Source organism: Mytilus trossulus, chromosome 1, assembly GCF_036588685.1.
Source record: "Mytilus trossulus isolate FHL-02 chromosome 1, PNRI_Mtr1.1.1.hap1, whole genome shotgun sequence".
In the NCBI taxonomy this organism is placed as follows: domain Eukaryota; kingdom Metazoa; phylum Mollusca; class Bivalvia; order Mytilida; family Mytilidae; genus Mytilus; species Mytilus trossulus.
In genome coordinates this window covers 39,904,668-39,921,652 of record NC_086373.1, presented here as the reverse complement: position 1 = coordinate 39,921,652, position 16,985 = coordinate 39,904,668, and the positions used below count along the sequence as shown (strand labels likewise).

General features: G+C 32.7%; 1 protein-coding gene across 1 annotated transcript; it reads right to left on the bottom strand.

The window, feature by feature from the left end:
• Positions 1 to 4,426: 4,426 nt before the first annotated feature.
• On the bottom strand, positions 4,427 to 12,738 carry LOC134724464 (uncharacterized). Its single transcript, XM_063587495.1, has 2 exons — positions 12,616 to 12,738; positions 4,427 to 7,725 (listed from the first exon to the last, which is right to left on the bottom strand). Exon 2 carries the CDS (start codon positions 7,705 to 7,707, stop codon positions 6,064 to 6,066), a length of 1,644 nt encoding a protein of 547 aa, XP_063443565.1. The 5' UTR covers positions 7,708 to 7,725; positions 12,616 to 12,738; the 3' UTR covers positions 4,427 to 6,063.
• Between the last annotated feature and the right edge of the window lie 4,247 nt (positions 12,739 to 16,985).

Here is a 16,985-nt window from a genome sequence, read left to right as displayed (position 1 = left end):
CACGTTATAAATTTCGTGCGTCTAATGTCTTATTGGGATTTACCTTCATCATGAACACTCCTAGCCGAATATTTGAAAGCCAAGGATGTATAACAAGCTCCATCTAAGGTCAGCTTTGCCTTAGAAACTTGAAACCTTATCTTTATGTCAAAATTTATAAATGGACACATTTAGAAAGGATTGTTATAAATCACATCGGTACCGAAGTCTTCTTCGCACTCGGGAACTGATAGTCTACTAGCAGAGTTATCGATCCCCGAAGCTCTTTTCCGTATCTCTCTCCATAAGTAACTCCCAACGCCGAATATTTGAAAGCCAAGGACGTATAAGAATTGAAACAGTTGAAGATCTTTATGATCAAAGGGGATCTAATTGGTTATCAAAGGTACCAGGATTATAATTAAGTACGCCAGACGCGCGTTTCGTCTACATAAGACTCATCAGTGACGCTCATATCGAAATAGTTATAAACCAAACAAATACAAAGTTGAAGAGCATTGAGGATCAAAAATTCCAAAAAGTTGTGCCAAATACGACTAAGGTAATCTATGCCTGGTATAAGAAAATCCTTAGTTTTTCGAAAAATTCAAAGTTTTGTAAACAGGAAATTTATAAAAAAAATGACCACATAATTGATATTCATGTCAACACCGAAGTGCTGACTACTGGCTGGTGATACCATCGGGGACGAAACGTCCACCAGCAGAGGCATCGACCCAGTGGTGTAAATATAAAACCGAAGTGCTGACCACTGGGCTGGTAGCCAAATTCATCTTAAGTCAATTTTGCCTTAGTGAGATAGATTTTTTGTTCTGTTTTTATTGTTATTAACTAAAATAAGGTAGTTCGTATTCTCTTTTGAACTTTGTTACAGTAATCAATCAAAGCTCTCACTACTTGTTATGGGGTTTGCTCATTGTTGGAGCCCGCATGATGACATGTAGCACCTTTCTTGAAACATTACGCGTTGAACTTGTGGATAGTTGTTTCATTGGCAATCCAACCACATCTTCTTATTTTCATATTCAGTAATTCAAAGAACGATGTATTATTAGCAAACAAGCGATAATCAAAAATGCGAAAACGTTAAAATTGCATGTTCGTTACCTAAGCGCGTCATTGTTTTTGGTGTTTTTCGTTGATGGAAGATATTCGTTGTTGTTCTGTGATTGGCATGTTATGTCCGCTGTTATGCTATTTGCTTGTGCGTTTCTCTGCAAAGAGTGTTCTTGCATGTGTTTGAGCTATATTTCTGTCACGTTTTGTTGTCATCCTTTGTTTTCCTCTCATAGTTGATGAGTTTCCTTGAGTTTTATTTCGTAGTCCGGATTTGTTTTTTGTCAATCAACTAATGACATTTGAGCGCAGGTAAAAATACTACTGTGGCATCATTCATACAGCACATTCTAGTATTGACATCTGAGGAGATACTTGACGGCGAAAAGGCTTTTTACCGTCAGTGCTGTTTTTATTGATGTATATCTCTCTCTCTTTCATCTCTTTCTTTATATTGTTAATTTATGCATCTCAAGTATTTTAGCATATAAAGATATAAAGTATGTTTATTAATTTAACACTTCAACAAGCTTTATTTGCAGATAAGTAATTGTAACAATGTTTATGACACGATAATCTAGTATACTATATTTGTCAATTCAATTTACACTCTAGATAAAATAAAAACATTCCCAACTTCATATTGTGAAACTTTATGAACATTCTGAATTACCAAGTTTAAGATAAAAAGATGTTCCAATTTTAGATAATATTTAAATGAGATAATCAATATCCGAACATTCATCATCAGCTTCCCATTTTACACACTCAATCTGAAGCAAGTGTTTTCTCATAATTGCTTGCATAGGCTGCTCACACAATGTTTGGATTGCCACGCATTTACACAAAGAAGAGAGAGAAGCGCCTAGCATCTTTGTTGGCGATTGAAGCATACAAAGTGAATATCCGCCAGAAGTTTCGCATCTTAAGACCTTATATTTGCCATAAAAATCGCAAAGTTGGCGGTGAAATTTCTTGTAGTCTTCACTGAATATTATTATAAGGTTTCGATATTCTTCAAGTTTATTTTTATCAGTTTTTACTTCTTCCATTTGGGTCTTGATTTGCTGTTTCTTTTTGTTTGCACTGTCCAACTTGTTTTCTACTGCAGTTTTAGCATTTCTTGCCCTTTCCAGGACTGATTCACTCGATTGCACTTCACTGCGAGCAGAACTACAATTATTTGGACACAACGACACTAGTTCTTCAAGTGCCGTGACGCCTACAATTCCTGTTCCAAGACCGGCTACCATACCAGCTATACCCAAGGGCGGAACGAAAATTGTAAGGAAAGCTGAGGCTACTATAGTTGATGCTCCAGTAGCAATTGTTGCTGTTTGAGCTGTTTTTGCGTCCTCGAGTTTACGCCTTGCATCCGAGAGTGTGTTTTCGGCAGCGGACAAATCTTCTCTTTTTCTTCTACATTGATCATTGGCATTGTCTACAGCTTTCTTTGTACTTTGTAACTCTTTCTCCAACACATTTAGATTCGAATCTATTTCCTTTAACTTGTCATTATTTACCTTCAAATCAGCCACGCAACGCTCGAAGTCGGAATTTATCTGTTGTAATAAATTTTCAGCGTATGTCGCCATTTCATCAAATTCTATTTTTGCCTTTTCAATCAACGGAAATAGGACTTGAGCTATGTATTTGTCATCATTTTGACCTCTCACATCAGTTATTTCAATTAAATGTTGTATAAACGCTGATAAATGTTCCAGTCCTTTTAACAGAAATTCTAGAACTTTTTCAAAATTGAATTTATATTTCTCATGAATTCTGGCCTGCACTACTGACATATTTCCTGTAATTGTAAGGGAACATATTATTACCTAAACATGGGTAAACTTTATGATGCCATGAAGTTCATTTAATCAAATACTTTTATCGTTTCACCGAGTGTAATTTTCAAAAAAAGTATAAAAACATAATAGTATTTTACCTCCTCTTGTTCTCACTTCTTTTTGGTTGACATATTTGACATGATGAACACGACTGATGCCACTACCGGAGTAGGACTTGCCTACCCTTCCGTTGCGCTTGAGATTATTTCAGTATTTTGGTGGATTTCATGTTGCGCAGTTTTAATTTTTTCTTTATAGTGCTTTCGAGACAGTTTTTTTTTTCACTTCATCGATTTTCGTTCGGCTATGTTGTGATCAGTTTTTCTTTGACAGCCCGTATGGAATTTATAAATAATTGTCTTCTTTTTTTATCTCTTAAACGTTTGTAAAAGATTTTGTATTGTCCAAAAAAATGGCCTCGAGCATCACTGGAGAAAATTAATTTTCGAAATGCGCATCTATTCTGTTTAATTGGTACCGTTTATGATTTTACTTGTTTAAAATTAGACAGGAAAAATCAATGATGAATCCAGGATGTTGAAAATGGGGGTAATTGTAGGAAAGGTCATTCGGAAACATTTTTGAAATCATTGGGACCCGGCAACAAATAGAAGGTAAATGTAATACAATATATAAGTGTACTAAATAATCATTCCGACCGCGTGGTTAAGTGTAATAAGCGCTCTTTATGTTTGAAAGCATGTTGAATTATCTAGTAAAAACTAAATTTATGTTTATGTATTAAGTATAGATGTTTTTGCAGGCATTATGTTATAATTCTTAAAATTATGATTTATGTGATCAAACTCCTTAAAATATTTGGTGTAAGGATTTTTATTGCAATAAATAGAATGCGCAATACTATGCAAAAACACTTTTTCTCTATGCATTTTACGTTCTTTTTTTTTTGTTGGTGATATGTTATCATAACGACATATATCGGGACACCCTTAATTCTATTCCAAAAAAGCTCATGTTATTTGCTGTTCCAAACTCACTTTATTTATTTTTTCTGTACAAGGAAACCTGACCTGTGTTGTTTATACCTCATCTCATTTGGTCTCACGTGGAAAATTGTCGCCTTGGCAATTATTCCTCATCTTCTTTTTTCATATAAAAAAAAGTAAGCTTGCACACCCTTCAATTAATCTAGATTGTCTCGTTTTGGTAGGTTATTTAAACGTTTCTTCGTTTTTCTTGGTTCTTGGTTCCCGGGTGACCACAAATATACAAAATTTAAAACCGAAAAACGAATTGTAATGAATCTACAATGTGACAGCAACCAAACCACACAAATAACAGAAGACGCCTCATGAAAATGTTTGATGAACCAACTTTCAAACAATTATTGTGATCCATAATTTAACTCTAATGCATAATAACGAGCGAAAGTGAAATATAAGTTTAAAATGAAATCATGTCTAGGAGATCAACATCTATTTTCAAATTGAACAATCAGAATTTTAAATTGCATTGTTTTAATTTTCTTTTAAACTTTTATGCATAAATATTAAACAATACAATATAATCACACTTTTATTTTCTAATGTTTTTTTTTTATATCAACAATGTGCTGATACATTTACACTAAACCTATGATATATCTCATCAAGCAGTTGGAACAACAATTTGTGTATTCCATAGAGAATCTAACTTCATTTACAGCAATTTCTTTAAAGGGACACCAGCTGTCAAATTCATGTTTACCAATTACTAAAATTCTCAGATTTGATTTATAACAATATAAAACATTTATCCAAACTATGGAAAGTCTTAAATAAATAGTGTACAGGCCATGAGCTTGATGAAATGTAGCTTATTTTCGTGTGTATTTTAGTTTACACGCCATCTAATTAACTATCAAGTTGACCTCAGAACACCTTCGATGGCCATTCAATCGATAGAAACATAAATATAGATATAAATAGATTAAGAAACTCGTGCAATTTGATTTTCCAGGTCTATGTAACTTCATATTATAGATTAAAAATGTATGCTCAAAATCAATGATTTTACCTTTACAAGAATGATTTTTTTTGTGAATCGAATCAGTCAATCAAATGATTTACCTTTGTTTCACTTTCAATGTTGACATTCTTTTCCTTTAAATAACTTAACACGGACAATTTATGCGTTATCAATCTCAAGCTAAGGGGCTAAATTGATGTGCACATGCATACGGATTCAATGAGGTCGAATTTTTCACATGCAAGTGAAAAAATCATCATCAATGTTTCTTATTTTGCCAAAATTGAACCATTCTGGATGCTAAAAGCGAAATATTATTTGACTATTTCCCTTACATTAATGTTTGAACCAAAAAAATCATATTTTAGATGTTTTTTTATATCTCGTTACTAGTGCCCCTTTATTGGAAAATTTGTTTGATTGCAAAGAATTCAGAGGAAACCTATAACAATATAAACAAGTGTTAAACGTCCAGGGGTAATTATAACATTCATATCACAACGAACGCACATTAATGCCATACATGATTTTATATATATTATGATTTGGTATATATTTTGAAATATTACCACACTTTGTTGAAAGAGTTAAAAATTTGGGAAGTGTCTCACTGGTGAAATGCTACTAGGAAATGCGTTAAATTGTGAAGCATCATTATATAATAATCGACAATATTTTCTGTCCAAAACGATCAGTCAGATTCTTATTGATTCAAAGTTATTTGATCAAATCATATCATCAATGTCATCATCGGTAAATGTTGCCATACCAGATGTCACATTCGTTTTTATTTCTTTAATTCTTTCAGGTTCAATTGGTGGCATTGTTTTTTCGATTTCATGAAGTTTTGCGATCCTTTCTTCCACTTTTGCGTTGAATTCCGCTTTCTGTTTCATTACAATAGAGAGTATAGCTTTTTGTGCTTCTTGACAACCATTATGTAGTTCCTCTCGTTTCCTCCTTATTTCATGTTCATCTTTCTTGGGATCCAGAGCTACTAAACGTCCTAAGCATGTGATTCGATCCATCAAATGTTCATTAGATATTTGAACATAGGTTCCAGCAATTGTACGCACTACGTAAGCAACTTGGCTTGCTTTTGATGCTTGTTCAAAAATGACATCCCTAAATATATCAGATAATGGTGCAGCATTACTCGTCATTTGTATTTCACGACCAACTGTTGCCTGGTCTACAAATCCGTCAGAGAAGAGTGCAGACAACATTTGATTAGATTGGACAGCATCTGAAAGAAACGAACAAGTTTTCCCCACTGCTCTCTTACTTCAGCTAATGCCTTAATACCATTAACTAAAGTTTCACGAATAGTGTCAAAGTCAATCTTCTTTAGGTCAAGTTTTGCCATGTCCATTAAAACTTTTGTCAGTTTTTCATTGGACTCTTGTAATTCATCAGCTGATTTTTCCTGACGTCGTTTTGCATCTCGCAGGGTTTCTTTCGCTAGCTCCGTTTTATAACGAGCATTCTCAGTCGCTGCTGTAACTGCAGAAGAACTTCCACTCTGTGTAGGCATTTTGGATAAATGAGGTGATTTGTTATCCAGTGGATTTCTTCCAAGTGCTTTGTGTGCCTCTACCTCGAGTTTTTGAGATTCATTCTGAAGGCATTTACTTTTGTTAACAGCTTCCAAAACAACAGCATTTCTATTTTCTAAATCTGCCATACTTTTAGCTAGACGTTGGAGTGTACTGCAAATGTCAACAGCATTATCACATAATTTTAATACCCTTTCACGAAGTTCTCCACTATTCACCTCACTAGTGACATGATTTCTAGCTGTTTCAATGAATTGCTGGATGCGACCTAAATCACCATGGTTTATCCTTGCCATATCAGGACATTGCTGACCACTGTCATCAGTTTTACCTGTTGTAATCTCCACAAGCTGGTAGATATACCTGGTGATTGTTGATACTTGAGAGAAGACACGGTGTCTTGATAGTTCGTTATCAAAATACGCATCATCTCTTTCACCAACTTCATCATTGCTAGCAGCTGTTCCTAGTTTCTTCTTTATCCCCTCTGAAATTTTGCTTGGAAAACTAGTAATATTACGTACTCCTTCTATCACTGCTTCACAAACGGCTATTCCAATTAAATCACCTCCTGATGGAATTTTATCAATCGCCTCCTTAAAGTCTGATTGTGCATCTTTTACCTCCTTGTCCATGTTGCTCAGTCTTTTTTCTGTGTTTTTTATTTCTTTCATTCTTGACTCTCTTTCTGTTCTTGCGACTTCAATTGCTATTTCAGTTTCTTTTGTTTTTTCATCATAAACCCCTTTCGTATTAGTAGATGCTTCAAGAAGTTCTCCTGTCAATTCCATAACTCCAATAAATCGGTCTTCAATGGCTTTAGCAAGTACCAAGCTTTCGTCAGCGATGTTCTGTATTTTAGACAGTGACATAGGTAACATTCTATTTACTTCATCCGGTGAACCTTGCATAAGAAATTTAACGGCATTTTTAACATGACCATCCACGTTACCACTATGAAGACGAATTTGATCCATACTGGTATGTGCCTCATTAAATGCTCCCCATCCAGCATTGCTGACTTGAACTAATGATGCTCGGAATGAATTTGGATACCGGAGTAGCTTGAAGCCATCCCTGGGTGGTTTTTCGTCAAGACTAAAGTCTGTGTCGGCTGAAATTAATATTAAATCTCCCAACAAAGCAATGGCACATGGAGCTGGTGTTAAGAACTGGTCCCAATTGCTGTCTGGTGCCATCATCATCATAGCATCACTTTTTTTGTCATCGCCTTTGCACAAGCTTGCTACAGCTTTATCTATTTTTGCAATTTCATCCATTACTTTACTTAAAGATTCCTAAAAAATAAATACATTCAGCTGTATGTTTACGCCATAACAGCACTGCCCTTTTTTAACAGTTTGAAGATATACAAAATACGATATAGATCGTTTATACTGGAACGATACTTTTTGCTCAGTCAAATTGCACTGATCACATATTTTTATTTGTAATTTATAGTTACTGACAGGTACAAGGCTTATAATGTAATACGTCAGACGCGCATTTCGTCTACATTTCGGTAAACAATTTCAAAGTTGAAGATCATTTATGACCCAAACTTCCAAAAAGTTGTGCCAAATACGGCGAGACGGAACAAGGAATAAAGGTTCCCGAAAGTTTAAGGTCATCCGAACCAAATTCAAAATGGAAATTTCTTTATGTAGAAAAAAGTGGATAACATTTTGTTTTATAGCTTGCTAAACTTCTCACGTGTATGGCAGTCGCATAGAATTCCAATATATTGACAACAATGTGTGAGCAAAACATGAAATTTGGATAGGTGGTTCACAAGTTAAAGTGCGACATGTAGACACCAGACAGCCGGACGGACAGACAGACGGACGTCGGACATTTGTATACCATAATTCGCCCCTCATCAAAAAAAATATATACATACCTTAGATAAATATAACTAAGAAATGTGTTAAATGTTAATCAATAATCATAAATCGATTTTTGAGATACGGCGCGACATGTGAAAAAAAACACATTCCTGTCTAACAGTTTAAATCTTATTATCAACAAAAAGCATACAGATCGTTTGACCATCATTGGAAACAACTGTGTATATGTGTTTCGCAAGTAACGGGGCGACATATGGACGCCTGACAGACAGACGGACGTCAGACATTTGGACGCCTGACAGACAGAAAACGTCCCGTCAAAATTTTGACGGGCTCAAAAAATTGGAATATAGTAGTTAACATTGTGTTTTAACCTTAACACTGGTGTTAAACTGATAACCGTAACTGGGTAAAATCTTTTCAGTCATTTTTCTCAAATGTAGAATGTTTTGTCAACAGTTACTCAGCTGCATGGTTTTCCTATACCATTACATCATATTTGATTCATAACGGTGCACTATAATTGTCTAAACGCTTAGAAAGTTGCCGTCGAAAAATTAGGGATGATAATCGTTACTCCAAAACATGATACTCGTAATTTTGGTATTAAAAAATAATAGAAGATACTCGTGGATAGTGTTTGATTGATATTAACAATAAAAACTGTCTATCTAATACTACATTATGAAAATATGGTGATGAATTTATTACGGAAACGTTCTTACATCTTATAACATTTCAATTGTTCATATGATATATGATTAATAGTTCTAATTATGTAAACAGCTACATGATAAAAAATCATAAAATATGAATGGGAAAGGAGAACAAGCTCCAAGAAATTTGGAAATGGGGAAACACGAACTATGTTAAAAAACACGAAAACTCCAGGATCTAGGAATGATACAAAAAATGGGAATGAGGGAATCTTTTAAAATTAAAAGAAATGTCATCATGATCTCTAAATGTTTGGAATTGAAACGAAATATTATTTGGTATTTTATTTAAAAAGGGACTTTCAAAAAAATGTCACACCTTTTTGAATGTGTAAACAGTTGTATAGCCCATACATACGATAAAATGCAGCTACTTCATGACCGTGACTGACGTTTCGAAATCTAAAAAAATAACTATGAAATGTAACAACATCAATGTAATAATAATATTTATAGTGAAGGGTTGAAATGCTTTGTGTGTTATGAAGTTAAGCACATGTTAACGTGGAGTTTATTAGCAAACATGAATGTGTGTTCCTATATAGTCCAAAGATCAGGAAATCAAATGTGGCCTTAAATTTTCTTACAAGATATATTAATTCAAAAAATGACTGCAATTTTAAGAAATTAAATCGCTTATTCTGCCATATTAGAAACAAACTAATTCAAGAAATTATAAATACTTGGTATAAACAAAGAAAGCTGCATATATATGCATGGAAATTATTGTTGAGGGAAAAAAGAACATTTTTGTACTTGCATAATTACCATATGCTTAGTATTTTTCTATCAAATGAAAACAAAAATTAGCCTTCCTAATTGTCATGTATTTTCCTGAACCACAAATTATTTGTTTGATAATCTATTAAAGTCGTTGTAATTAACCCAGTTTCGACTGTGTTGATCTACATATGATTCCTTCAGAGGTAATTTATCAATACACATTATATTTCATATATATATTTTTTTTTTTAATTTTAAATCCTGCAAATGTTTTGTAAGGGTTATACCCGGCGCCATGTAGTTATGGCTAACAAAAACAATAAGCACAAGTAACAAACAATAAACAATAGTAACAATAAACTGGTAACTTTTCTAGATCCTTTACCATCCCCATCGTTTAAAGAAATCCCTAAAACACATGGGTAATTAATCAAAACATTGAATTTAAGTTTTAAAATCATATATATCAGTGTAATTAGTACAATAGTGAACCCATTGGAAATAATATGAACGGCTATTTTAACCAGGATACATTTCACTCAAAAATTTTACTAAATGTATTTCTTTTGAAATATATGGAAAAAGGCGATGTAAACACCAGGTATCAACTATTTAATCCGATAATGCAGTTAAGTTACAGATGGAAAAAATTGTTCATTTCGCACGTCAATTTAGTATAAATGTTCAGTTAATAGCACCCCAATTTCCCTTTTTCAAAATTTGTGGACCCATCCCAGAATATAAACAAAAGGGAACTTATGATAAATGAGACTTGTTTTGGGCACGGGATAGGGAGTGGTGTCATTCCTGGCGTGCTGCTGGAATTTATAATAAACATCCCTTTCATATATTGCCGAAGACCCAAAATGTTATCAATGTTATAACTTATATATTTATATCGGAAGTAACCCACTACCAGCCCCGTAGTATAGGGAATATTGGATAGGGCGGTTAATTCCCTCTTTTTATTGACTATGTCGATTGGATACATGCGATATTTAAGGTAAAACATATGGCATATTAAAATGTGTTATACGGGACTTTAATTTGGAGCAATGCATTGATAGGATTGCTCTTTTGGGATATTGGATATTGCTAAAGGTTATGCATATTGTTATAAATCGAGATATAAATATGATTTGTCCCAGGTATTAACCTGTCACTTGCTTCATTTTTTTTTGTGTTCATGTCATAGTTTAACTGGACATCGCTGTTTTCACTCACACAAAAACTGGAAGATACATTTATTATTTTTCAGTAAAATGCCATTGAATTACGATTATCACATCAATTTTCTATGCGTTAAGACGATTATTATAGTGCACCGTAACGATTCAAATATGATGTAATTCTATAGAAAAAACATTACAGCTGAGGAACTCGTGTTCACAACGGACTATATTTTAGAAAAATGGCTGAAAAGAGTTAACCTATGTCTGCCGTCGCCATATTGGGATCGTCGTAATTCCAGTTACGGTTATCAGTTTAACACCAGTGCTTAACCATTACAAAACAAACAACTATGTCATTACCAAATCAAAACTAAATTAGGACACTATTTATACAAGGCACAGACACAAAAAATGATAGACAATAATACGCAAAATGACCACAGCACAAAAACTCAAACGTGGGCTGAATGAAGAACGAGCACGCCCAAAGGATTTAACAAAAGCCCGTTTTTTTGTCATTTTAAACAATTTTCAAAAGTTTCGGAGTTTTTCGAGATACTATTAGTTAACATGTTTAACGAATTTATGTGCAACAAATCATAGTTTTTACTTTTCAGTACGAGATTTCAGAAATGTATATCACTTAAAATAGTTTTTCTTTACTAACTACCTTGTACTGTGTTTGGAATATTAAGCTGTGCACTTTATTACGAATTCGGTTTTTAAACAAAAACATATTAATAAGACTATTTATCAAGTATTTTTACAAGGTACTGCTTCATCCGTCCATTAAGTCTACATATGTACTTAAACACGTCATCCCATTGTAGAACTACGTTATACTAAATGGTTACTGGTTCTCAACCATAACCGTCACGTATATATACAACGCCATCATTATAGCAGGATTTAAAACAAAATGTCCACATAGGCGGATCCAGGGGGGCTAGGGGGCCGACCACCCTTTCGTTGGAAAAATTTGGTTGATTATATAGGGAATCACTGATGCATGACCGCACCACCCTTCTTTTAGTTCAATTAGTGGGCCCCTCTTATGAAAAGTTCTCGATTCACCACTGGTCCAGTACATTTCTTAAATCAATGTGTTAAATTACATTCAATGAAGACCTTATTTAATCATTATTAATCAGATCACTGAAACAATAATACCAATATTCCAATTTGTTTTGAAACTGGTGAATTTATTTAGTTAAAAGCCACAGCACCTATTCTTGACTGAAAATTGCGACTTAAAGTATTGCTTTTCAATGTTTTTTATTTTTTTTATTTTGCATTCTCCGTTTAAAAACGTTTGAACGCCGACAGTTATGTACTAATTACTATGCTCTTTTTGATTTTCAGAAAGTCACCATTACCAGTACTTATTACATCACTATGATGTTATGTATATTTATAAATAGAGATTGAACTATAAATAGATTGAATTTTCAGTGTAATATTGTATTTCAATAAATGATTTCAATAAATGAATTGATCAGTCATGATCATCAGCCTTGACATTTTTTATTTATTTTGAAATTAAACAAAAAGCAAACTTTTTCATACACAAAGAAAGTTGACAGAATAGTGAAAAATATAACAGACAACAACAACGTTACAATCAAATAATCACGTCCTTGAAGTTTGACGTGCACACTTTAAATGTCTAGACACATGATTGAATGTAGTTCGTATTCAAGCTTCTATAGTTATAAAATTAAAAATATTACCTTTAATGTAATGTACTGAATCCAGCGGAAAGTTATACATTTGGCGAAAGATGCAAGTGTTTATATAGGATATAAGTTGATATCTTGGTTGCTATATCAATTTTCAGAAAATATAGTTTCTTTGTAAAACATGAATGATGTAAAACATATTTGTGCAAACTCTCAGTGCAAACTGCAACTTATTGGTAATGTACGATTTCTAAATATCCTGTGTAAAAATAGAAGCGGAGTATAATAGATTAACTGTAATACTTGTATATATGTTACATAATATTAAAGTGGCATTTTTATGATTCAATAAATACAGAGTTTCTTGGTAAAACATGCATAATGTAAAACATAATTGTGCTTGTTGTTTAAAAGTGAAATTTACTGGTATTGTAAGATTTCATAATATCTGGTGTAAAATTAGCAGCGGAATTTTTAAATGAATTTATTGGAATACTAGTGTAGATATTATATAATGAACGGTATTTACCTTACCTGTATTTGGCAAAACTTTTAGAAATGTTGGTCCTCAATGCTCTTCAACTTCTTACTTTATTTTGGCCTTTTTAACTTTTTTGGATTCGAGCGTCACTGATGAGTCTTTTGTAGACGAAACGCGCGTCTGGCGTATATACTAAATTTAGTCCTGGTATCTATGATGAGTTTATTTTTCTATGAGTAACACAAAAGTCTAATCATTTGGTGTGTTTCGTTCTGCCAATATGTTAAGGTATTTGTGATACCTCTCTACGACAATTACATTTTGTAAATCAGAGGGTATTCTAGTCTATTTTATTTCATTCTCGCAACTTTTAAGATATTCAACGTTTTCCCTTCAAAAGATATCAGTACGTAACTGTAACTATGAGATTTCTAAAATATTGTCGAAGAAAAGCGACATATTTCAGACTATTGTCCAGATTTCTAGGTTTTATCTATCTACTTTCCTTACATCGTTTCTATTCGATGCACTGACCTGCTTTTTATATATTTTTAACTTTAAAAAAATATTTTGTCTTATTACATGTTATAAATCATAAATCGAAGGTCGATAAAACACTTTATCATATGTTTAGTAGTAAATACAGTAGTTTTGCATATTTGATAAATAGCCTGCTGTTTAATCTATATCGCGCAACTTTGATGCGCACCCTTTATCGCATACCCTTTATCACACCCCTACCCTTTATCGCATACCCTTTATCGCACCCCTACCCTTTATCACACCCCTACTTTTTTTTTTTTTTTTTTTTACCTTCAGAAAGTTTTGTTGTTTTTTTTGCTCAAGATTTGTTTTCTCAAAATAGGTCAATTTTTTTAAAGACGTAATTTTTTTGGTATGTGACGTCACGAACGTCAATTTTTTTTATATTGAATGTGACGTCACGAACGTCAAGTTTTCATATTAAAAAATACAAAACACACAAATAAAAACAATAATAAACAAAATAGTTTTTAAAACAACAGCACGCAAATTGTAAGGTAACCAAAGTGCTTCGGATAAGGAATTGAGCAGTTCTTTTTTAAGTCCTTTGAAACAAGACAAAGGTAGAACTAAGGTAACCCAGTGCTATGGATTAGAAAACAGTTCATATAATATAATACTCTTGTGTTGAAATATATGATAAAGCGTATAATACATGGCAAAATCCGTATCACATGCCGTATCACCCTCGACCAATATCATCCCTCGGGCCTAAAGGCCCTTGGGCTGATATTGATGTCTCGGGATGATACGACATATGATACGGATTTTGCCATGTATTATTCTCTATGTATCAGTATGCCTTAGTAATTTTGAAGCATTTGTGTAAAAATGTTGGCGATGAAAAATATGTACCCAAACAGCCTGTTTTTAACTGCAAATAAAGTCGTCATAGATACAAAGGCTTCAAATTGTTTACGCTAGCTGTGCGTTTGATATATAAAAAGAAATATTTAAATAGACCTAATGATACCTTTTCCAATAAATCATTACCAAAATAAACACAAGATCAATAAATGGTTCTTATATCTTTTTTATCATAATTTTTAACACAATTTACACTGATCGCCGTTTTTTATCCAAATAAATGTGTTGTCTATGGATTCATTATCAACCTTAGCATCATTTGATTTAGGAACTTTGCGGTCAAGATGCTCGAAAGCTGTAAATTTGGAAAAGTCAAAAACAATATCATCGTTTTTTCACAATATCTTCAAAATGAGTTGCCTTTTGAGCCCCTGATGTATTTTGGTATACAAATGTCCGTCCATCCGTCCATCAACACTTCGTGCTTTCCCTTAATTTGTCTGTAACAAATTCTCATGTTAATTAACACATCATAAGTATTGGATGCAAACAGCTTTCAGTCTATTTTGAATTGATTTTGTTTTGTCTTTCTTTACGAGACTTTAACTGTTTGAAATTCGGTAATTTTTCGACATTTCGCACACTTTCTCTAATATACCGGATTGATTTCCTCAAAACTTAATCTTATTGTTTGGATTACTATAAGGAAACTGGTTTTTTAAGATGCTATTTTTTTCCGTTCAAAATTACTCGAGTTTTTATGTTCACTTTAAAGCAATTTTTCACATATCGCGCTATGTCTGGATTGATTTCCTCTAAACTGAAATTTTGTTGGGATTGATAATTTATCATATTTATGAGGATACTTCATAAGTTTAGTTTGTTCACATCAATTTGCTTAAATTGATTCACTTACAACTTTACAAAATTGTTCGAATTCATGAATCGTTTACCACTATTTATTATAAACAAAATATATGGTTGTCATTCCTTCGTAACTGTTATATATTTTTGGCCGTCAGAGAGATAAACGGTATTTGTTTAAATGTCATGCCATAGCTGTATAGTATGCTTGAATCAATTTCTACAAACTAAACTCTGTTGTAGGGATTGGTTAGGATCGGTGAATATACTCTTTTTTTTTATTATGAATTGTTTTGGTTTATTCTGAGTTATACGACTTCGAACTGTCATAAAACAATACTTATTTGCCTCAAGGTAACTGCAAGCATGTTTTTCTGCAGATCCATTTTGTGATTAAGTGCCTTTTGTATCTAATTTAATTTGAAATCTTACCCAATTTCAAGATGCATACTAAGTGTATTTGAAGCAGTTGTTTTTTCCTTATACTCTTAGATTCATTATTATTCGTTAAAGTACGTATTTTTCTTGATTTCAACGGTAGATATAAATATTAATGCCCAACGAACAGTCCAATTCTTTATAAGCTAGTCCTAAAAGTCAAGAAATCAAATGTCCACGAAAGTACATTTTTTTCTCAATCTATGAAGATTGGTAGCCAAGAAATAACTGAATCCACAGTATCATAAGTATGAACGAAGTTAATTGTTTAAGACGTATTTATTATGATAACAAAGCTACAAAACATTTGTTCTGTAAAGGGAATAATATATGTTTAAATAAACATTTATAGGCCGTTGTTTTGTATTTTGCATAGAACAATGTTGCAATTCCCCTTAAAAGATTCAGTTAGTTGGTTATGAACAGAGGACAATAACTTTATATATATATATATATATATATATATATATATATATATTTGTGTTATTTTATATAAGACGCATATCGATATTATACTTGTGCATCTTTTCGTTATCTTTTCTTTCTTACAATTGTTCTGTAAGCTTTGAAAATAACGGATATGCAAAAAACCTAAGATTTTCTTAAAAGATGACATATGTCTTGAAGTGTGCATTTGTTCATAGTTAAACATATTTTCTGGAAATCACTTTCTTGTTATGATGTATATTTATATCGGTCTCTTTTAGAATTATCTATAAATAGATAGATGCATTGATCGACAAGATGCTTTATCTTTACTTTTGATTCTTCTTGTTGCATTGCTAGATATTCATGATTTTATCAGTGTTCAATTATAAAATTATTCTACAACAATTACAAAATCATAAATAATCTGGTTCCTACAAACGCGTACAACCAAGAACCAAGCCAAGAACAAAGTACAACATATACAAAAGTTAACTAGAGGATATAGTCTGACACATGTTACACTACAGAAAATTATGATGTATTATAACCTGTATTGTAACCTGAAATTGTGGCATATTGCATGTCTTTCAGATAAGCTTGCCATAATTATTCGTGTACACTCAAAAAATAAATAGTTCATATCCCGATAATGGAAGAACTAAAATTTACTAACAAAAATTTAAAGATCTAACATTGTTCGGCTATGTTGATGGGTAAGTATAATATGTAAATTGATGCTTGATCTCTGTATGGACAAAGGTTATCTGATGAAGAACTTTGTCGAAAAGTTGTCTCAGATACTTGTAAAAAACAGTGAATGTTAAGCAATCAATCAAGAAGATTAAAAAAAGAAGTACTT

Coding starts and splice junctions, on each gene's coding strand:
- LOC134724464 (XM_063587495.1), bottom strand. CDS start 7,707: ATGGATGAAATTGCAAAAATAGATAAAGCTGTAGCAAGCTTGTGCAAA.